At 42.5% G+C, this 21,305-nt stretch overlaps 1 protein-coding gene across 4 annotated transcripts in view; it reads right to left on the bottom strand.

Moving 5' to 3' along the window:
• Positions 1–519: 519 nt before the first annotated feature.
• TFIP11 (tuftelin interacting protein 11) overlaps positions 520–21,305 on the bottom strand; it is a 38,590-nt gene continuing 17,804 nt past the window's right edge. For all 4 annotated transcript variants that reach the window (XM_030200777.1, XM_030200775.1, XM_030200776.1 and 1 more), the window contains exons 4-13: positions 18,423–18,579; positions 17,419–17,546; positions 16,792–16,944; positions 10,479–10,988; positions 9,107–9,210; positions 8,196–8,364; positions 7,112–7,355; positions 4,423–4,565; positions 1,640–1,805; positions 520–982 (exon numbers count right to left, since the gene is read on the bottom strand). In XM_030200777.1, coding sequence (XP_030056637.1) covers positions 627–982; positions 1,640–1,805; positions 4,423–4,565; positions 7,112–7,355; positions 8,196–8,364; positions 9,107–9,210; positions 10,479–10,988; positions 16,792–16,944; positions 17,419–17,546; positions 18,423–18,579 — 2,130 coding nt within the window. In that variant the 3' untranslated portion in view covers positions 520–626. The remainder of the gene's footprint in view (positions 983–1,639; positions 1,806–4,422; positions 4,566–7,111; positions 7,356–8,195; positions 8,365–9,106; positions 9,211–10,478; positions 10,989–16,791; positions 16,945–17,418; positions 17,547–18,422; positions 18,580–21,305) is intronic.

Here is a 21,305-nt window from a genome sequence, read left to right as displayed (position 1 = left end):
ATTCTTCAGCATGCCATCCTTTTTACTCACCAATTAGTTTAAACCACCAGTTTTCAGATGTATAAAGTCCACAACCTTACCAGCACCAACTGTAAGCCTGCCTGATGGAATATATATATCAGAGCTCCACAGCTTTCAGAGATAGCTATAAATATTACCTCATGCTCCACAACAGATATCTGTGCTCTAGAACTTGGTTTTTAAAAAGCACATCTAGTGAAAATTAGAGGAGATCAAGCCTAAGCTTTCCTCAGCTCAAATGATAAGATGTTGACTTTCATACTTTGGATACATCATACAGAGGGAAAGATCTTTAGAGAAAGACATCATGCTTGGAAAGGTTGAAGGTCTATATATTAGAGAAATATCAGCAATGTGATGGTCGATACAATAACTGCCGCCATAGATGTCACTCTATCAATAATTAACCGCTTGACAAGAACCAATACAGTTCAGGGCGACTATCCACAGGGTCACCCATGAGTTGACACTGACTTGACGTCACTTAATAAGAACAAATGAAAATCCATCTATTTATTTTAAGAAAAAAAATTATACACATGAAATATTCATGCTGGCATGAATATAACACCTGTTGTAATAATACACTAATCATTTTAGCCTCCTTATTTGGCCATGTCTATTAAACTCTGGAGAGATGTTGGCACCCAGGTCTTCTCCCCTTGCACAAACACAACCCCTCGGTCTATGTATATAACAATCCGTCCAAATGTATATAACTGTTTCCCCTCATGCCGCTTGCCAATAAGAGGCATAAAGACAATGTTGTGCTCTTCGGCTTTAGTTTGGATGAGGTCCTTGAAGTTCATGGGCACAGCACCGGCTGCAGCACCAATGCCACGCTGTGCCATGTGCTCTGCATCACGCCGCTCCTGCATGGCCTCATACTGGAAGTCCTTCCTCCTCTCTGTGTGGGTGAGATAGGCAATGTTTTCCCGTGCACCTGGCTGCATGTATACACCTGGTATGTGACGAGAAGACCAAGGTTAAACAAACACATACAAAGGTCTTTTTAGGATTTAAGCATTGGCATTAGTGCTTTTAAAGCACAATTTAATAAAGGGTATTCAGAGAATCATGTGTTAAAAACGGCACTTTGTTAATATTTCTGTCAGCATCACTGCAAATGCAAACATTTCATTACATCCCTAAACATGTAGTTGCTTCTGTACTGATGGTGGCGTTAATAAAGTATTACAGCCTATATTACTCAAGAAAGTCATTTGGTTGTCGAGATATTGTTAGATCACCACGTACACCACTGCAATTTGTTAATGACTGAGGCCCTTTTACTAAAGCTTAGCACGCACTAACGGACACTCTGCATGTCCGGACCACGTGGCACTTGGCGCATGCTAATATCCGTTAGTGCATGCTAAGCTTTAATAAAAGGGCCCTTTTGTTTCCCTCACACATAAGGCACTTTGCTGCACACAACAGAATCTTTCTTCTGAACAAAAGATAAGAACGCTTTTGTTTTGTCTTCAACGTTTGTTGAGATACTAATCTAGCTCTTTATGCACACCCTTTGCTTTACTTCAGAGGTTTTAAGAACTACTGCACTGAATGTGTATTTTGCATATTTACACTAAATAAGAAAAAAAATAAAATAAATTACCAACACTGGTAGAGACGGCTCTGTTCATGAAATCAAGTGCTTCATTAAACTTTTCTTTTATGGATGGATGTGCTAAAACTTGGTCCGAAAACATGGACTTCCATCCCAAGTACCACTTAGTGACCTCTTCGTAATTGGGGTTATTACTGAGCCAGGAGCATAACACCTTAAATTAAGAGGAAAATAAAACTATTTAATAAGGGCAAACACTGGACGTGAAGAGCATCTCTTCTCTAACAGAGGAATTCTTCGTATTCTTTACCATCAGACTACAGGGAAAAGGACTGAATAGGGAATATCTGCAAACAAGACATGGATTTCATCCACAATCATCTTCTTTCTAAGGTTAAACAGTTTTTATTCAGGATCAAAGGAACCATACAGCCCACAGTTGAACAAGAATAAAACACCATACAGTATAAAACGGAAGAAACTTACAATCCCAATTTTGTATACAACCCGTTGTCACCCAACCCCACATCCCTATCCTTTGAGAAGGAAACTAAGATGGCCTGTTGTCTGGACTCTTAGGACTCCAGGCCATCCATTAAAGTAAGCGTATCAAGAATTCCCTAAACCCCCCCCCCCCCCCCCCCAACCAAACCAGGCAGAGGACCCTGAGAAGCCCATCACTGAATAACCAAAAAATGATACGCTCTGAAATGTATTCAAAACTGCGCTTCTGGCCTTGTGGGAGATACTTTGTAAGTAACAGTTCCAAACAGACAAAAAAAGAATTTCATCGTCTGTGGGTAGCCCATGCCTCCCATAACATTAAAGCATGCAATCTGTTTCTCCAATACCAAAAGGAGGGAGGTTCGTCCTTCAACCCATGGTTGAGTATACACTTCTTCACAATCATCTTCTTTCTAATAGAAGAGCTATGACTGTATTCTGGCAGTCTAATGATCACACTAGAACACCAGCAAAGGAAATATCAAAGGAAAGGATCACTAAACTCTGGTCCTACTCATGTTTAGTTTAGGTTAATAATTTGATATATTGCCATTCAAATTAGATATACCGCATTAGTGTAAAAGAATTAAACAAATCATCAATTAGTGAGAAAGTAAAGAGGAAAACTGACAAAAACAGAAAAATAAAAAACCCAAGTAACAATATGATTTAAGCAATCATCTATGATGGTCAGACAAGCCAGAATGAAGAACAACCTGCCGATCAGTTTCCAGGGCTGCCACTCACCCCCCCCCCCCCCCCCCCCAACTCCTCAATTTAAAAGCTAGTGAAATCAACCAGAAGAAATGTGAAATTACTGAAGTATTTCACATAGTACAAAGTTTTAAAATCACTGATTCAGATGCAGTTACAACAGATAGATTCCTTCACAGTTACTTGTCACACCCCCAATAAAGTAACTCAAAACACACAGCAATTACATTTATCATACATTGTACAATTCTAATGCTTAGAAAACAAATATTGCCACCTCTGGAATGGAAAGTCTCACTGCCAACTTTCATTCCTGAAGAATAACAAAAACATTAATGATCGCAGTTAATTTAGGAAGGCATACAGGGACATTTTTGAAAGAGAAGGGCGCCCATCTTTCGACACAAATCGGGAGATGGACGACCTTCTCTTAGGGTCGGCCCAAATCGGCATAATCAAAAGCCGATTTTGGGCGTCCTCAACTGCTTTCCGTCGCGGGGACGACCAAAGTTCCCAGGGGCGTGTTGGTAGCGTACTGAAGGCGGGACGGGGGCATGCTTAAGAGATGGGCGTCCTCGGCCGATAATGGAAAAAAGAAGGGCGTCCCTGACGAGCATTTGGCCGACTTTACTTGGTCCCTTTTTTCCACGACCAAGTCTCGAAAAGGTGTCCGAAATGACCAGATGACCACCGGAGAGAATTGGGGATGACCTCCCCTTACTCCCCCAGTGGTCACCAACCCTCTCCCACCCAAAAAAATTTTTTTTTTTTACATTTTTTTCCAGCCTCTATGCCAGCCTCCAGCCTCAAATGTCATACCCAGTTCCATCACAGCAGTATGCAGGTCCCTGGAGCAGTTTTTCGTGGATGCAGTGCACTTCAGGCAGGCGGACCCAGGCCCATCCCCCCCCCTACCTGTTACACTTGTGGTGGTAAATGTGAGCCCTCCAAAACCCACCACAAACCCAATGTACCCACATCTAGGTGCCCCCCTTCATCCCTAAGGGCTATGTTAATGTTGGACAGTTGTGGGGAGTGAGTTTTGGGGGGCTCAACACCCAAGGTAAGGGAGCTATGCACCTGGGATCAATTTGTGAAGTCCACTGCAGTGCCCCCTAGGGTGCCCGGCTGGTGTCCTGGCATGTCCGGGGGACCAGTGCACTACCAGTGCTGGCTCCTCCCATGACCAAATGCCTTGGATTTGGTCGTTTTTGAGATGGGCATCCTCGGTTTCCATTATTGCCGAAAACCGAGGTCACCCATCTCTTAGGTCAACCTAAATGTTGCGATTTGGGCATCCCTGACCGTATTATCGAAACGAAAGATGGACGTCCATCTTGTTTCAATAATACGGGATGCCCCGCCCTTTGCAGGGACGTCCTCAGAGATGGGCGCCCTTAGAGATGGTCATCCCCGTTTGATTATCCCCCTCACTGTGACCTGTCAACTCCAGAAGGTCTCTCAAATCGCTTTGTCCTCTAATTAGTCTTTCCTCACCATACTGTTCTCTGTTCCTTTGTGTCCATTTCTTCTTAAAGCTCACTCTTTAAGGTGCCTTGCTGCAAATGGAAGTGGACCACATAAGATTAATAAACTGAATCTCACACACCCACCTGCAGCCACTTGGGGAAGAAGTGCTTCTCTAGCAGTCCCACGAGGCTGGAGACTGAAACCATCCCCTCCCAATCAATGACCCAGTAAAATGCATCCATATGTTGCTGATGAGGGTTAATGATCAGCTCATTGAGACACATCCCTGTAGAAAAACAAAGGTGACTCAGGTGAGAGACAGTTCCAGTTACTATATCTGTGGCAGTATTTCAGATCACATGGTGACCAGCAGTATAATTCTTGCATTCAAACTGAACACATTGCTTCTAGAAACTCTGCTTTCCTGTATCTAGCAATTAAAATAAATTTTATTCAATAGTCACATGAAAAGGAAATCATGTGCTGCATATCCCACACAACATATACCATGTTATTTTCTCCCTGCTCTGCCATCTTCTAGTCAATCTAAGCATAGTCTTTTTCCCAAAACATCAAGTTTCAGACACTAGCCAACTGCTTGCTTTATGTAACTAACCACTGTAGCATAGAAACTAGAAGAGATATTATCACTCAGGGCCCTGGTTACTAAGGTGCGTTAGTGTTTCAAGCAAGCCTACACTTAGCGCGTGCACTAACCACATAGGCGCTTGTTTGTAGGCAGGTACATGGTTAATGTGCATTAAAAATGTTAACATGCCTATAATGTTGCTTAGTAAACAGGTCCCTCAGTGTGTTCTGTATCTCAAACGCACACAATCAAAATGTTGCAGTTATTAAGGTAAACAGGATGGAGATGACATTAGATTCATTACAGACTCATCAGCTGCATTGTTGTTGTTAAATGCCGTCAAGTAGGTGTCGATTCATGGTGAACCTGTAAATATTTGCCCTGAATTGTGCTTGATCTTCAGGTAGCTAATCATTGATAGGTGGCAGCTATAGCTGTTATTGTATTGATCCATCGCCTTGCAGATCTTCCTCTTTTGCATTGATCTTTAACCTTCCCAAGCATGATTTCTCTAATGATCTCTCTCTTCACAAGAGATGTCCAAACTACGAAAGTTGAAGTCTTGCCATTTGAGTTTCCGAGGAAAGCTTAGGGTTAACTGCCTCCAGTACTGACCAATTTGTGCAGTCCACAATCTATTCAGCATTCTTCTCCAGCACCACATAATTCTTCAATGTTCAACTTTCACATACATGACATTAATGAAAAAAAAACTATTATTTGTATCTCTGCACTTGAACCTCTTGTCTAGGTCCTTCATACCCATTCTGCCAACAGTGATAACGTCACTGGATTTCTCCACTGCTTGTTATTTCATTACCAATTATAGATCGTCAAGTTGAAACTGTCTACCGTTATCTATTATTTCTTCATCAAGGATGAAATTATTGCTTTTACCAGTTGTCAAGATCTTCACGTTAAGATACAGGCCCATTTTGATCTTAATAATTAGATGATGTGGTATCATCAGTACAGTGAAGGTTGTTGAGTCTGCCACCAATTTTCACACCTCTGGATTATTCATATAATCCTGCTTCTCTGATGATTTGTTGTGTATGTATTTATATATATATATATATATATATATATATATACACACACACATACACACACACACACAGAGTGAGAGAGAGAGACTGACTGAATAAGTAAGAAAAAAATATGAAGTCTGGTCATACATCTTTACCAGTTTTTAACATTTCTGTTTCTCCTTGTTCTTTTCAAACTGTTGCTTCTTGATTGATGTAAAGGCTGTGTATGAGAATTATCAAGTGTTCTGGTATTCCCATGATTCTTAATGTGGCCCAGAATTTTTCATGATTTACTCAGACAACAGTCTTGGTGTCGTCAATGAAACACACACAGATATCCTTTTGGTATTCTTTCATCTTTTCAAGGATCCAACAATATATGCGATGATTTTTCTTGTTTCTTGCCCTTTCCTGAACCCTACTTGAACTTCAAGCAGTTCTTTTTCCAGGTATGGTTGTAGTCACTACTGAACGATCTTGAGTAAAATCTTGCTGCCATGTGGGATCAGAGTGATTGTGACATATTTTCCACAGTCAGTCGGATCACCGTTCTTTGGTATTGATATTTCAAGTCGGTTAGTCATGAAGTTGTTTTCCAAATTTCCTCGCAGAGCCTTGAAAGCACTGTAATTGCTGTAATATTTCAGAGAGAAATCCATCAACGCCTTTGTTTTTGGTCTTTGGTAAAAGCTTTTGCTGCTGCTTCGGACATCTTATTTCATCACCAAAGATTATCTTGATGTTCTTATAATTGTTCTGGATAACCTACCTCTAGTATCCAATGCAGTGAATTGATTTTGCAGGTGGTCTTTAAATTCCAATGGTATATTTTCAAGATCAAACTGTTGCTATATTCATGACTGGCTTGCTCTTTTTCAGCTTTAGCTTGAGTTTGCATAATAATAACTAGCGATTTGTATCATAGTCAGCTCCAGGTTTTGTATTTGTTGATGTTTATCAGCTGACTTCGACAGATGTAGTCAATTTGATTGTTGTACAATCCATTGGGCAAAGTCCTTGTGTACAGTCACCACTTGGATTGCTGTCTATATTACAGTATCAGATTTCTAAATGAAGGGATAAAAAGCGAACCAATCTCATAGCCCTCTGAGCCCCCCCCCCTCAGGGGAGCTGAAGGCAAAGAGAAGCTTATTTCAGCCCCCCCCCCCCCCTACCCCACAGACCTTGTCAGGGAGCTGCTTGTTCCCTTACCTAATTTAGGAACAATATTTTTGACCATGAAAGCTTCCCAGGATCCCGGGGTGAATACTTCTTTCCAGGGTTGTAGGATCAGCTTGGCTGAAGCATCACTGGGGTGCCACTTCTGCAATGCGTTAGCCAATTTATTTCTGATCGGGGAGTACAATGGCTCCAATCGCACCTGCATGAGAGGAAGCCACGGATGAATCCAGGAGTGGATCGGAACTGTGTCCGTCAGGGGATTCCAGTTCTCAACCTTAGGCAAAAGGAAAACATTTTCAAATAAATGTCTTAATTACAGACTTTATTTTCTCTTATTTATAGTACAGGAGGGATGCAGCTGTTGCTTTCTTTACCCTTTCAACAGACTCTTTTGTGAATGTAAAGTACCCACAGTTAAAACTGAGATTAAGCTCAATAAATTCTTGCTGTGATAAATTAAAAACATAACAGTATAAAATGCACACCTTTCTGCTTCTGACAGACTTATAAATCCTATATTATAGTACTGGACCTCCAGTTTTTTTAAGGGGTGAGCAATGGGGTTTAACAGTTCTATACTTCTATTAACTGTTGCTACAAACTAAAATTAAACTTCATGAAGCTGAGGTCAGCAGTAAATGAATAATAATGATGCATAATTTAGTCAAGACAAAATATTGACTGACTTACTGGATTGGGTTTAAGGGTCAAGAAAACACTGTGTATGGCTGGGGACTCTCTTCTGTTAGTTCTAAGAGTCGAGCGAACAATAAGCACAGCTGGCGACTCTCGATGGATTGGTTACAAGGCTGCAGAGAACTATAAGTGCAGTTGACAACTCCTTAATCAACTAGACTAACAAGCTAGTTATTTAAGACTACGGTTTCCAAACTATGAGTCTCAATGAACTTACAACTGAAGTCTGAGATAAAGACTTAGAGCAGTTTATAAAACATTTCAAGCCTAAATTCTCTCAGAATGCTTTGAAGGTATGGCCAACACCACACTGTGATCTGGATTCTGAAGGCAGCGAGTCCAACGAGCTGTATCATCAAGAAATTATTCCCAAATATTAACATTTAAAAAAATGGCCGACAGCTTACTTTCCCCTTACCTCTTTCTGTAATTTAGGGAAGATGAGTTGATCAAGGATATTATCCAAAATCCAAACTGGAATGAGATGCACCCAGCTATCTAAGAAATCCACCATCGGAGCACAGTTTCTCGGCTGCCACTGTGCTACTACATTTCTTATGTAAGGAATCCACGTGTCCCATATCAGCCTAAAATTGAAAACATAATGTAAGAACTACTCATTAAACTTAAGAAGTGTGGGGCATAAATTTAATAGAAAGAGAGCTAGAAGTTCCTGGTGTCTGCTACACAGTCTCCTCCACATCCTTCTGCCGTTGACCTTTGCATTCATTCTGTACAAAATCCTCATGTGCAGTGATGACTTACAATAATGATAGTCTGCAAGGAAATACAGCTAACAGAACAAGTGAGGTTGATGCCTTGATCACCCTGCTGTCGGAATCCTTGTGTTCTTCCTGAACAGTACTCAGCCACTACCAACCCGATTAGTTTCTGGGGTATTATAATGATTCCATGGCTTGCAGTCTCATTAGATCGTGCTTCCTTCAACCATCATTTGTTTTCTTTTTATAACTTTTCCCCTTTGCCTCCAATTTTGAAGGAGAGAAGGGTGGCATAATTGCGATACTGCAACCTCTCAATCCTGTTCCTAGCATTTGCCTCTGGATACATTCCAAATATGCTTGAATGTTCTCACAGTACAGGGTTCTGCCACTTATGCCGAGATGTTTATTTAGGAAGATATCAACCTTTCAGAAATGAACTATATTTTTTCATGATGTCTCTCTCTCTCCCACCCCACCAACTTAGCTCTTCAAAACAAGAAACAAATGTTTAGTTTGTTGGATGTGAGCCTAGTTGTGAGGAAAAGAAAGGTGAATGGCTTAGCCTATCACTGCAATGTAAAGATATTCCAAATCACTAACCCACCTGTGATAGGGATCCATTGCTGTCTCCTGGGCACTATGAGATAACTGACCTTCTTCCAAAATAATCTTCCACCTGGACATCAATTCAAGTCCATAAGTTCTGTCCTGAAATGAGGAAAACACACCCTCATTTCTAAGTTTTCGATTTCCCTGCCAACAACACTGTTGAGATGCCATGCTATCCTTTGGTACATTATAAAGAGGATTGTGAGTAACTAGGAGGAGTAGAAAGAGAGCAGGAACACTCATTTGGAATCCTAGTGCAACATTCCAAAATCTCTCCTTGCCTCTAAGTCTCAAGGTTTAACAGATGCCTGGCCACATATGACAAATTGTACTACAGTATATAAACAGTAAATTTAAAATCTCTAAACAGCTTTCTTGCACAGCTAAGTGCAATAATGATCAGAAAAGGGTCACAAATTAAAACATGTATAATGAGTCCAGTTAGTGTATATTGATTATCTCAGCAATGGTTCACACTGTATGTGTTCTGTCAGACACTAGGCCATTGGTTCCCAAACCTGGTTCTGGAGGCACCCCAGTCAGTCAGGTGTTCAGGATATCAATAATGAATATCCATGAGAAAGATCTGCAGGCGGCGGAAGTAATGCGTGCAAATCTCTCTCATGAATATTCATTGTGGATGTCCTGAAAACCTGACTGGCTGGGGTGTCTCCAGAGAATGTCCACAGCAGAAGCAGGAAAACACTCTCTACGTAAATCCAAACACCGAAGCCAAAGCAAGAGTAGAGGATGACACAATAACCAAATCCACTATGAAGATGTAGTTAAAAATGGATTTATTAAAGCACCAAAACAAGAGACCCAACACAAGACGTGTTTTGCTCAGAGGTCACTATGCACAACTTGAAACACCGAGACAACTAAAAGCAATGTCTGGTGCAGAAAGTCAAAGCCAATAAAAGCAGCAGCCTCCACAGCACTGCAGTGTGGATGGTAACACACTGTGGAAAATTCACAGGTGGATTCAGTCATTGTATCATCTTCTACTCCTGCCTTGGCTTCTGTGCTTGGGGTGCCTCCAGGACCAGGTTTGGGAATCACTGCACTAGGCTATAAAGTCAGCAATGGTTTATGCTGTGTGTGTACTGTCAGATACTATTCAGTGTGAACTCATTTAGGATGGATACACACATTACTGCAATTAGCTACTCGGGAATTACGAAGGAACTGATGAAAGAATTGTTTAAAAGAAAAAAAAAAGCAAAACAAAAAAAAATACCTTAACTTGTTTGTAAAGTATTTAAAATGTTTACAAGGTGGTTATTACTACTCGTTATGTGGACTTTCTTCAAAACTTCATAAAGTACTCTGAAACTGTTGAGCAAATTCAAAAACTGAAAGATTACCTTTAAAGGATCCCAGTTTTTGAAATAATCCTTCACAAGAGGGTATACAATGGCTCCTGCTAGATCTGTACGCTCAGACATCCTGTACTCCTCATAATACTTCTCCTGCAGTGTCTCGAAAACCTCAGCACATTGGTCCAAAGTAAGCGGGTCCTCACAGCCGGGTTGCATCCTACTCTCGCACTCTTCTACCACCTCCAGGACCTTGCTCAGGTTGGAAATATTAGTCTCTTCATGGGCCAGCACATCAGACAGCTTTTCAATCTCATGGGACAGGTTGATGACCATGTCTTTCTCGTACTGCAGCTGCCGCTCATTCTGAATGATCTCCTGCTCCGTCATGTCGATGAGAAGTTGCAGGTTGTGCTCAAGCTCTGGCAGGGCAAACCCTTGGGGCTTGCTGTCTTTTCCAGTTGGCTGCGTGTTATCATCCGGGATGCTGTGTTTTTTAAGCCCAATCTGACTGTAGCTGTAATACACCTTCTGTTCCCGGCCAGTCATATCTATAACCTTGAAGAAAAATGTAACCATGGCTGCTTTTCCATCTGCTATTCATATTACACAGAAAAATACATGGGCATATGTTAAATGCAAAAGAATATACACAAAAAAAAGGGTTGAATCAACATATGGAGAAATTACATCTTAGCTGCTAATTCTCTTTCCTCAAGTCCCACACCAGCCCAGACATGTGAGTAAATATACTCTCCTAGCAGCAGATGGAGACTGAAAACTACTGACTTGTGTCATCACTCTACAAGTATCATGTGCAGTCTTCTGCTATCCTTTAAATCTAGACTGAAAGCCCACCTCTTTAACACTGCTTTTGACTCGTAACCACTCGCCTCCACCTACCCTCCTCTCCTCCTTCCTGTACACATTAATTGATTTGATTTGCTTACTTTATTTCTTGTCTATTAGATTGTAAGCTCTTTGAGCAGGGACTGTCTTTCTTCTATGTTTGTGCAGCGCTGCGTACGCCTTGTAGCGCTATAGAAATGCTAAATAGTAGTAGTAGTAGTAGTATCCAGTAATTTCTTAACAAAGCAGTAACAAGAGAACTTCCCCTGTCTAACCCTAGGAACAATTGACAACAAACACACGAGACAAAAAAATTAAAGGAGCAGATGGAGAACAGAGAGCTCATCTCTGGCCACTCATACCATCATAAACCTGTTTTAATTCAGTTTGTATCACTCGGGAGAGTTCTGGACTGGTCTAGTAAGCCAGCACTAGGTGACTCTGATGCTATGGCTTCCTTAACCCACCTAGTGACAAATGCCTTAGATGCTGCCTCTCCCTTCCTGGTTTCACCAAACATAACCTGTCCAACTGATAAAACTGCTCAGTTTTCTTCAGATAATATCATAAAACTCTCCCTACATCCAACCTATGCAGATGCCTTGTTTGCTTGATACCTTCAGAATCCTGAAACAGGAGGTGCACAATGTGAAGGAAAGATGAATGCAGTAGGGTGAAGGAAAGATGAATGCAGTAGGGTGAAAGGAATGGCATGACTCCTTTGATCTTTCCTGCTACGTTCGAAGGGGCAAGTGTACCTCCACTTTTTACGTGGTTGTTTTCTCCTGATTAATTGAAACAATGCAACTTCCTTCGGAAGAAAGGAAGGAACTGGGGCCAAGATGCACTAAAGACTCATTAAAGCCCTTTCCTTACCGATTCCCTTAGCAAATTGGTAAGGAACGGGCATCCATCAAGGAATAGGAATGCAAATGAGCTGCTCGTTGTAGCTCACTTGCATTCTCTATTCCATCATTAAACAGTCGGCCGGTTGAGCATGCGCAGAGCAGCCAAGCGTTATGCTGGCTGCTCTGCGCATGCCAAGGACGTCCTTTATGGACGTCCTTCACTATATATATAAAAAGACGAGCTGTGCCTATGGACGTCCTTTGCCCCCCCCCCCCCCCGAGATCGCTGCTGCTCCCCCTCCCCCTGCATTGAAATGACAGCTTCTCGCAGCCCCGGCGCTACCCCCCCTCCACCCGCCCCCTCCGTCTGCCACCGGGCCGGGCCCTCACAGCGCCTCTCACCTCTGTGTGAAGGTGCTGCCGCAAGCAACAGCTGATCGCTTCCCTTCGGACTTCCCGCCTTTCCTCCCTGGCCCACCCTCGTCTGACGTAAGTTACTTACGTAAGTTACTTATGTCAGACAAGGGTGGGCCAGGGAGGAAAGGAGGGAAGTCCGAAGGGAGACTATCAGCTGTTGCCTGCTGCAGAGCCTTCACACGAAGGTGAGAGGCGCTGTGAGGGCCTGGCTCGGTGGCAGACAGAGGGGGCGGGTGGAGGGGGGAGCAGCAGCGGCGACCTCAGGGGAGCTGCGGGAAGCTGTCATTTCAATGCAGGGGGGAGGGGGGAGCGGCAGCGATCTGGGGGGGGGGGGGCGAAGGACGTCCATAGGCACAGCTCGTCTTTTTTTTTTTTTTTTAATATATAGTGAAGCCCCAACGACAGGTACAGACCTCTCGTTAGATTTTCCAGCATTAAGGCAATCGGAAAAGGTTAGTGCATCTCATTACAATAGGGTTTCTACACAATTTGCTCATCTGCATTCCATTTTCGTTAGCTGCTACCGTCGTCGGAAAAAGGCTCGGAGAAGCCTGTAGTGCAAGCCAGGGTTTACTACTTGCTCATTAATGGCTCGTTAAGTTTAGTGCATCTGGCCCTGGATGTACTAACACATTCTCCTGCAAAATCAAAAGGAAGGACTCTCGGCTAAATTGAGCAAGCAGTTCTAAAACGTGCCTTACCCTGAAAGGCTTTGCTTAACACAAGACTATCTCTACTTCAGGAAGCAAGTGAAAACTTGGCTCTTCATCCTGGCCTTTAATGGAAAAGTAATTGCTAGTCACACACATATAAATGACACCAACTGCACACACTGTAGCAGGACATGTTTATCCACTCCTACCCTAGCTGACATTATATTCATACACTTAGTGTAACCTTACATAAGTACATAAGTATTGTCATACTGAGACAGACCAAAGGACCATCAAGCTCAAAATCCTGTTTCCAACAGTGGCCAATCCAGGTTACAAAAACCTAGCAACATCCCAAAATAGTACAATACATTTTACGTTGCTTATCCTAGAAATATGTAATGGATTTTCCCCAAGTCCATTTTAATAATGGCTTATGGACTTTTCTTTTAAGATGCTATCCAAACCTTTGTTAAACCCAGCTAAGCTAACTACTTTTACCACATCCTCTGGCAACAAATCGTATGAAGAAATATTTTCTCCAATTCGTTTTAAATTTACTACTTTGCAGCTTCACTGCGTGCCCCCAGTCCTAGAATTTTTGGAAAGAGTAAACAAGCGATTCACGTCTACAAGTTCCAATCCACTCATTATTTTATAGACCTCTATCATATTTTCCCTCAGCCGTCTTTTCTCCAAGCTGAAGAGCCCTAGCCGCTTTAGCTTTTCCTCATAGGGAAGTCGTCCCATCCCCTTTATCATTTTCGTCGCCCTTCTCTGTACCTTTTCTAATCCTACTATATCTTTTTTGAGATGCGATGACTAGAATTGCACACAACATTTGAAGTGCAGTCGCACCATGGAGCAATACAAAGGCATTATAGCGTCCTCATTTTTGTTTTCCATTCCTTTCCTAAATAACACCTAGCATTCTATTTGCTTTCTTAGCCACCACCGCACACTGAGGAGAGGGTTTCAATGTATCATCAACGATGACGCCTAGATCCCTTTCCTGGTCGGTGACTCCTAATGTGGAACCTTCTCAAATGAGCTTGAGGACCCACTGATCTCAGGTTATGTGGCTCTATCTGTGGTAAAATAACATTAGCTTTCCTCCCACTGGAGGCACCACAGCATGGGTCCCCAAAACTACCCCCAGCATGGGTCCCCAAGGCCCAGCAACCCATGCAACCACTCCAAAAGGATTGCCCTCTACAAAGAAAACAGTTCCAATGAGTATTGTTCACTTTCCTTGGTATATATTTCCTAAGTTCCCAGAACTGACCTCTCCTGGCTAAAATCTAGGACAATCCTCTGGGAACCTAGGAACCACAGATTCTTCTAAATTTTTTAACCAATCTTTCTAAGTCCTCATCACAAAGCAACTTCCCCTTAAAGGGAAGCTTGTTAAGCCGGGCTTTCAATGTCACATCTGCAGACCAGCATCTAGACCACAGAACACTGCATTGACATCAACAGCACCATTCCTTTGGCCAACGGCCACATATAGGCCCCTCAGGCCTACCAGACCAGATCAGCTGCACAGGAGCTCACCTACCATCTGCAAGAGACTGAAAACTACTGAACAACAGAAGGCTACACAGGATACTTATAAAGCAAAGCCAGTAGTTCTGTCTCCATCTACTGGCAGAACAACATATACCTGCATAACTGGATTGGAGGGACAATGAGGAAGTTTGAAACTTGTGAACCAGGACACCATTCCTCAAGACCAACACTTGCTACTGTCTATTCTAGCATATTTTAATCTGCAGGACAGCAACACAGCTACCCGAGAAAAAAATGTGCTTCTTATCAAGCTCCTGTTCCTTCCTGCCATTCTTGGACAACTGTATCCCTCTACAATGCTGTTACCCAATTAAGATCCCAAGGAAATTTCTTAAGAATGCTTAGAGATGTCCGATTGAAGCAACAAGTAAGTAAATGCAAGACACCTTCTCCACTTAAGAAGGGTATATTTTTCAGATGATTGAATTATGAATGCATGTAAAAAATGTCTGAATGGACAGTAGCCAGGTTTGATGCCCTGAAAATTTGCACTACTGCTCACAAGCTTCACATCTTCAACCCTTTTTGTGTCTAGGTTTACAATGCAATACAGTTAAGGCTTACAGGCTGCACATACCTTCCAATAGTTCAGCACGGCTTACGAAAAAATAAGAGAGGGCAATCTCCTGAACTTGCATTAAATATTAAAACTTACAGATAATTAATACTTTTCAAATTTTAAGAACAACCAAATGTTTAACAATTTATGAAAAATCCTATAATTGGACTCATGATAAACAAACTCTGGAAGTAGATTCCACCATTTTGCACCTTGGCATGCAAACCCTAACGAAAATACCTTATAGCATATCCTAAGGGAGGAGGGAAACTGAAGAGACAAATATCTAGAAGAGTTTGAATAGCAGAACAATTGGATTGAACAATTAATTCTCTCATTATCACATATATTCAGAGGTCAATATGCAGCTGGCGGCAGTCAGCACTGAATATCAGGGTCTTTGGTAACCAATAATCCGTGCTGTAGCCACAGAGCTAAATGGACAAAGTAAGGGCTGCTATTTAAGCTGTCCTACTTGCCCGGTTAGTTATGCAGGAACCGGCACTGAAAATCACTAGTGCCCCACAACTCCCTGCCCCACTCACACTCAACCCCCAGACCACCCCGGCACTAATTGGCAAGTGACATAAATGTCAGAGCAGATATTCAGCAGTACTGTCTGGTTAAGCCCATCTTAACCCACTCAGCGTGATTTAGCCAGACAGGAGCCTCTTTTGCCCAGTTAATTGTTCTGAATATCAACCCCTTAGTGTATGTTTGTAGTCAAAAATGGACACGGCAACACCACCAGCAGTAGAACCACAATATCAACGAGGACAAGTTTCACAGGCCAAACCACATTACTGCCACTGCAAAAAAAAGTAACATTTTCAGAAGACTTTTGGGCCTGCCGGCACGAAATGGTATCCTTAGGAGTCAGAGCCTATCTTATTCTGCATTTCCCTAACTGCGAGAATATCAAGTACAAATCTACATTTACTTGCAGCTTTTCATATTTAGGCACAAAATGGTGGAACTCTCTTCCAAGAGAAATAAGACATAATAATTACCTGTCCTTCCACCCATCCCTAAAAACAATGTCCTTTTCATAAAGTTTTTATCTCAAGATACTAATTAATCTCAGCATTGCCACTGGCCATCATAATACAGCACTAGTTGTAAAACTGTTCTCTCGCTTTTAATCTTCAAATCTCACTCATTGTAATTCAACTTTTGTAATGTATGTAAGCCATACTGAACTGAAATTGTTTTTTGTTTTTGGATAATGTGGGATATAAGACCAATAAATAAATACATTCTTGTAATCCATTTATCCAAAAGATGTACACCCTCGGTAAACATGTCTTAACACTTTGAAAACCACCTTCTAAACAGGCAAGATGTACTTATTCAATTAAGTGATGAGACTGAAAGCAATGAAGACTGAAAGCAAAGTGATGAGACTGAAAGCAATGGGAGAAGCCTATAACTCCCAAGACTCTAAAATCCCAGAATCCAAACCTCACCTTCACTTGTGAGACGTCCTTTTCAGGTGCAGATGCCGTCTTGCCAAGCCTGCCCTTTGCTTTCAGTTCTTCCACTGTCTTATAGGAATATTTGGGCTTTTTCTTTCCCCCATTGGGATCTTTGCGCCATTGACTCAGCTCCTTCTGAAATTCCTAGAAACAAGAAAGATGTTAGGGTAACTGAGCACATCACACAGCTAACTGATCACCGCCCAGCTCTCTGATTCCATAAAGGATCCCATACTGTTCAGGTGCTGTAAAGACAGAAAGCAGGAAGAAACGCAGAAAGAAAATGGTACGCTATGCAGACATCAGAGGGATCACTGAGTGAATTTTCTTGACCATGCACTAATTTTTTAAGTTACATATTAGGAATTACATTGTATACACAAATGTGAAAAAGGGAAGCACATTGATAAGTCCGACTGCATTTAAAAACAGGCAGGAAAATTCTATTGTAAGAAGAGAAGCTTCTAAAAAGAGCATCTAAGACAGCAGAAATCATTAACAACCTGCTTTTCCCAGCTAAAAAATGTCACCAATTGCACATCATAGGCACTGTATATGGTCTGTAATCGTTACATGCATTGCCAGGTGCTCTCTATGTCAGGAAGCCGTGGTCATTACCTCCTCCTCCTCTTCCTCCGAGTCTACAACAGGAAAGTCCTGCAGAGACTGCTTGGTCCGCTCAGAGCCATAAGCACCTACAGCTCCTTTGCCTTTCCTCTGCTTTGCCTCAATCGGGTTAATGATGCCTATCAAAGGAAGAAAAGATGACCAAATATTGTTAAACAAAGAAAAATGCAAAAATCGTCATAATACTTTGCAAACAGTACAGTCTCCTGGAGACCTACAGCACAATGTTAGAATGGCACATGCATTATATTTTAACATGAAATCGTATTCCTCACATTTACTCACACAACAGTCACTAGCATGGCTTAGTAAACACGAGGGTGGGGGGGGGGTTATCATTCCTTCCACAGACATTTTTCTTTATTAGATTAAATCTATCAAGAACCAACCCCAGATCAAAACTCCCCTGATCCATCACTAGGAACCCCCATCTAATCTTCTTTCCACCACCCTAACCACTAAAGAAACTAGGGAAAAGCAAATCCTATACAAAATAAATCTCAAAGAATAAATCAACAAATACCGAGGCACTTCAGACTAAAAGATTTGAATCACAGCTGCACTGAAGACAGCCAAAGGGTACTAGGGAGCACTAATTGTAGCCACTCCAGGGGGATTCCAGCCAAATCAAAATGCAGATTTGAAAAATGGCCTCTCCCCAACTTGGTGCCCCAGAAGACCAGTCCAGCAAGTTTGTTTGGTTTTTTTTGAGCCCTACTAAAAGTGGCAGAAAATGTGTGTCAGGTTTAAGGGAGAAGAAAGTCAATATAATGTGAACACTGTGTTGACGTCAGCATCTATGGAATTCATCCACACCACAGACTCTCTTTAAAAAAAAAAAACCCTAGTGGTCACAGTACACTTGTTATTCTCCCCAAACTCAGTCTTATAATGAGGGCTAGATGCAGCTAAAATGTACTGTTTTAGTAAATACTGCAATAAGGTCATCAGAACCCAGCCTCATTGTTTAAGGGGTGATTAAGCTTTATCTTCACCTTGCGCATTCTTCCCAAGGCCTCGGCCAGGAACGTAGCCCATTTTCTGCAGCAGCTTTTGCCCAATGCCCTTCGTATGTCGTTCCCAGCAGCCAAAGTCTATGCTTGATTTTATCCCTCCTGCAAACCCTTTCTGAGTGGGTTTAAAATTTCCTCCCTGTTAAAATAAAAGAAACATCAGAACAGTCATCATTCGCTTGAGTTTCTCTTAAGGTAAATAACCAAAACAGAGCTAAAAGGGGAATGGCCCTATGTTCCATATCAGAGAGAGAAAACACAAACTAAAACAAATCATGTTCAAGTTAAAACATGCGTAGCACTACACATATGATCTAGCACAGTCTAAACCAGCAGAAAAAAAACATGAAGCAACTGGGAATGTTTCTGAGCATATTTAGTGACTAAGGTTCTCTCAGTGAACTTCTAATGTTGCATGAAAAAATCCAGGCACCTAGTCAAAGTTTTGCTCAGGTGTGAAAATATTGGTTAAACTATCCACTCACTGAGGTCCCAATGCCCAAAGCTCTGACGCTGTACAGAACAGCGCTGGAAAATAGCACTGAACAGCGCCAAAAAAAAAAAATGTCCTAATGCTCAATGCTAATAGTATGTAAATCATCTGTCTGCTGTTAGTGTTAAGCATAGTTAAGGGGGAGGATTTGCCTGGGGCATGCGCACAAGAGCTGCAAAACTCTTGTGCTCATGCCCAGTCAAACTAGGGAGCAGGGAGCCCTGCATGGCCAGGGGGAAGAGGCACCAATGTGGCAGAGGTTTGTGGGGAGTGGAGCCTCCATGGGCAGAGGCAGCAGAATCGCTACCAGCCCAGCTAGAGCTGACATCTGTGGGAGTGAATCCTCCCTCCCTCCCCCCCCCCCCCCCCCCCCCCCACAATGTGTAAAACTCCAGGTAAGAAGAAACTCCAGTTACTGAAATCATTATTTTGCAGATGTTGCCAAAAGAGCTCTTTGAATCGACAGGACACTGCTGGGTTCATCAGGTTCAAGCCTATAAATGCTTCTCCTACCTCTTCAGACACCCTAACACCTGCTCCAAACTGGTGTAGGGTTTCCAGTGGTAAGGTTGCCTTTGTTGAGTGCACTGCTCTCTGAGCATCGGAGAAAATAGGAAATGACCTCATCTGCATGCTAGTTGCACTGTTCTTCAGTGAGCTCATTGTTTCCCATGCTCCCAGCCTCTGAGCATTGTGTGCTAGTTCGGCGCTTAAGGCCAGCACCCACGTTTGATTCTGAACATCAGGTCCTGAGTATATTCCACAGCCACATAGGGAGCAATTCAATAACTGGGCATCTCCATTTATTTGCCCAAGGACATGCGGTAGGAGCCTATTCTATAAAGGCCCCCAGGTTCCATTATAGGTTACCAGTGTAACCTAGTATTGGCACACCTATTACTACTACCACTAACAGCACTTATATAGCGCTACCAGACGCACGCAGCGCTGAACATTTGACATAGAGACAGTCCCTGCTCAAAGAGCTTACAATCTAGGTAAAACAGACAGACAAGACATTACGAGCAAGGGAATTACAGGGTAAAGAGGAACAGGTGAGGAGGAGGAGGGCAAATGAGTAGTGGTTAGGAGCCAAAGGCAGTTGTGAAAAGGTGAGCTTTCAGCATAGATTTAAAAACAGGTAGAGATGGAGCTAGACGTATGGGTTCGGGAAGACGGTTCCAGGCATAAGGTGCCGCAAGATAAAAGGAACAAAGTCTAGAGTTAGTGGTGGAGGAGAAGGTGGACGACAAGAGAGATTTGTTCAGAGAGCGGAGTTCACGGGGAGAAATGTAGGGAGAGATGACAGAGGAGAGGTAGTGAGGGGTCATAGAGTGGATGCATTTAAAGGTCAGTAAGAGGAGTTTGAACTGTATACGGAAGCGAACTGTGTGCACCTAAATGCAGCGGGAGAATGCGTAACTTGCAGTACTCTGTAAGTTATGTGCCACCCATATACACACCTCTTACATTATCATTCCATGTAAGGTACACACAGCATCACAGAACACTTAGGCACCCTGCTAATTTACTTTCCTTTAGTCCCTTTAAACTAGCACTGATGGGTAATGCATTCCTACCAGCAGATGGAGAGTGGGCTGTGCAGTCCCCTGAAAGTCAATCTATGAATAGCCAAGCAGATTCCCTGATTAGGAGAGAAAATAAAACAGACCAAGCGAACACCCCTCTCACACTCCAGCACCCATGGCCACAAAAGCCCAGGATTCCCATGCTGCTGCAGCGTAACCTGGGCAACTCACTGAAGGCTGATCTGGGAAGTCAAGCTACACTTCACTTTGCTTTTGATCCTTTTTAAAAAAAAATGTTACAAGGAAAATCAAACAGACATGTGCGAGGGAACCAGCAACACCACCATCAGAACACAGAACATATAATGCAGCAAACTAAAGACAAACAGGGAGGACTCTGAGCCAGTCTAGAGGGACTAAAGGAAAGTAAATTAGCAGGTAAGACCTGATTTATCCTTCCATGGCGTCCCACTATACTGGCACAAATGGGAAGTACCAAAGCAGTGACCATCAAAACCCTGCTTCCCAACTCTCTCACGAACGCAGCATCCTGACAGGTGTGCACATTCAGCTTGTAATGATGAGAAAATGAATGAACACCAAACTGCCGCTTTACAGATCTCAAGAGGCAAAACCAGAGAATGCTCCATCCACGAAGCCGCCAAGCCCTGGTAGAGTGAGCCTTTAAGAACGATGGTACAGGCTTACCCTTAAGCAAATAAGCTAATGTCACTGTCTCCTTAATCCAACGGGCAATCGTTGCCTTAGAAGCTGTCTTGCTTTTCCTAGGACCACCTAATAACACAGAGAGACGATCTGTCCACCGAACTCCTGGGTAACTTG

This window comes from Microcaecilia unicolor, chromosome 4 (assembly GCF_901765095.1).
Source record: "Microcaecilia unicolor chromosome 4, aMicUni1.1, whole genome shotgun sequence".
Lineage (NCBI taxonomy): Eukaryota > Metazoa > Chordata > Amphibia > Gymnophiona > Siphonopidae > Microcaecilia > Microcaecilia unicolor.
The sequence above is the reverse complement of the archived record's forward strand: the minus strand, read 5'-3'. Positions and strand labels throughout refer to the sequence as shown.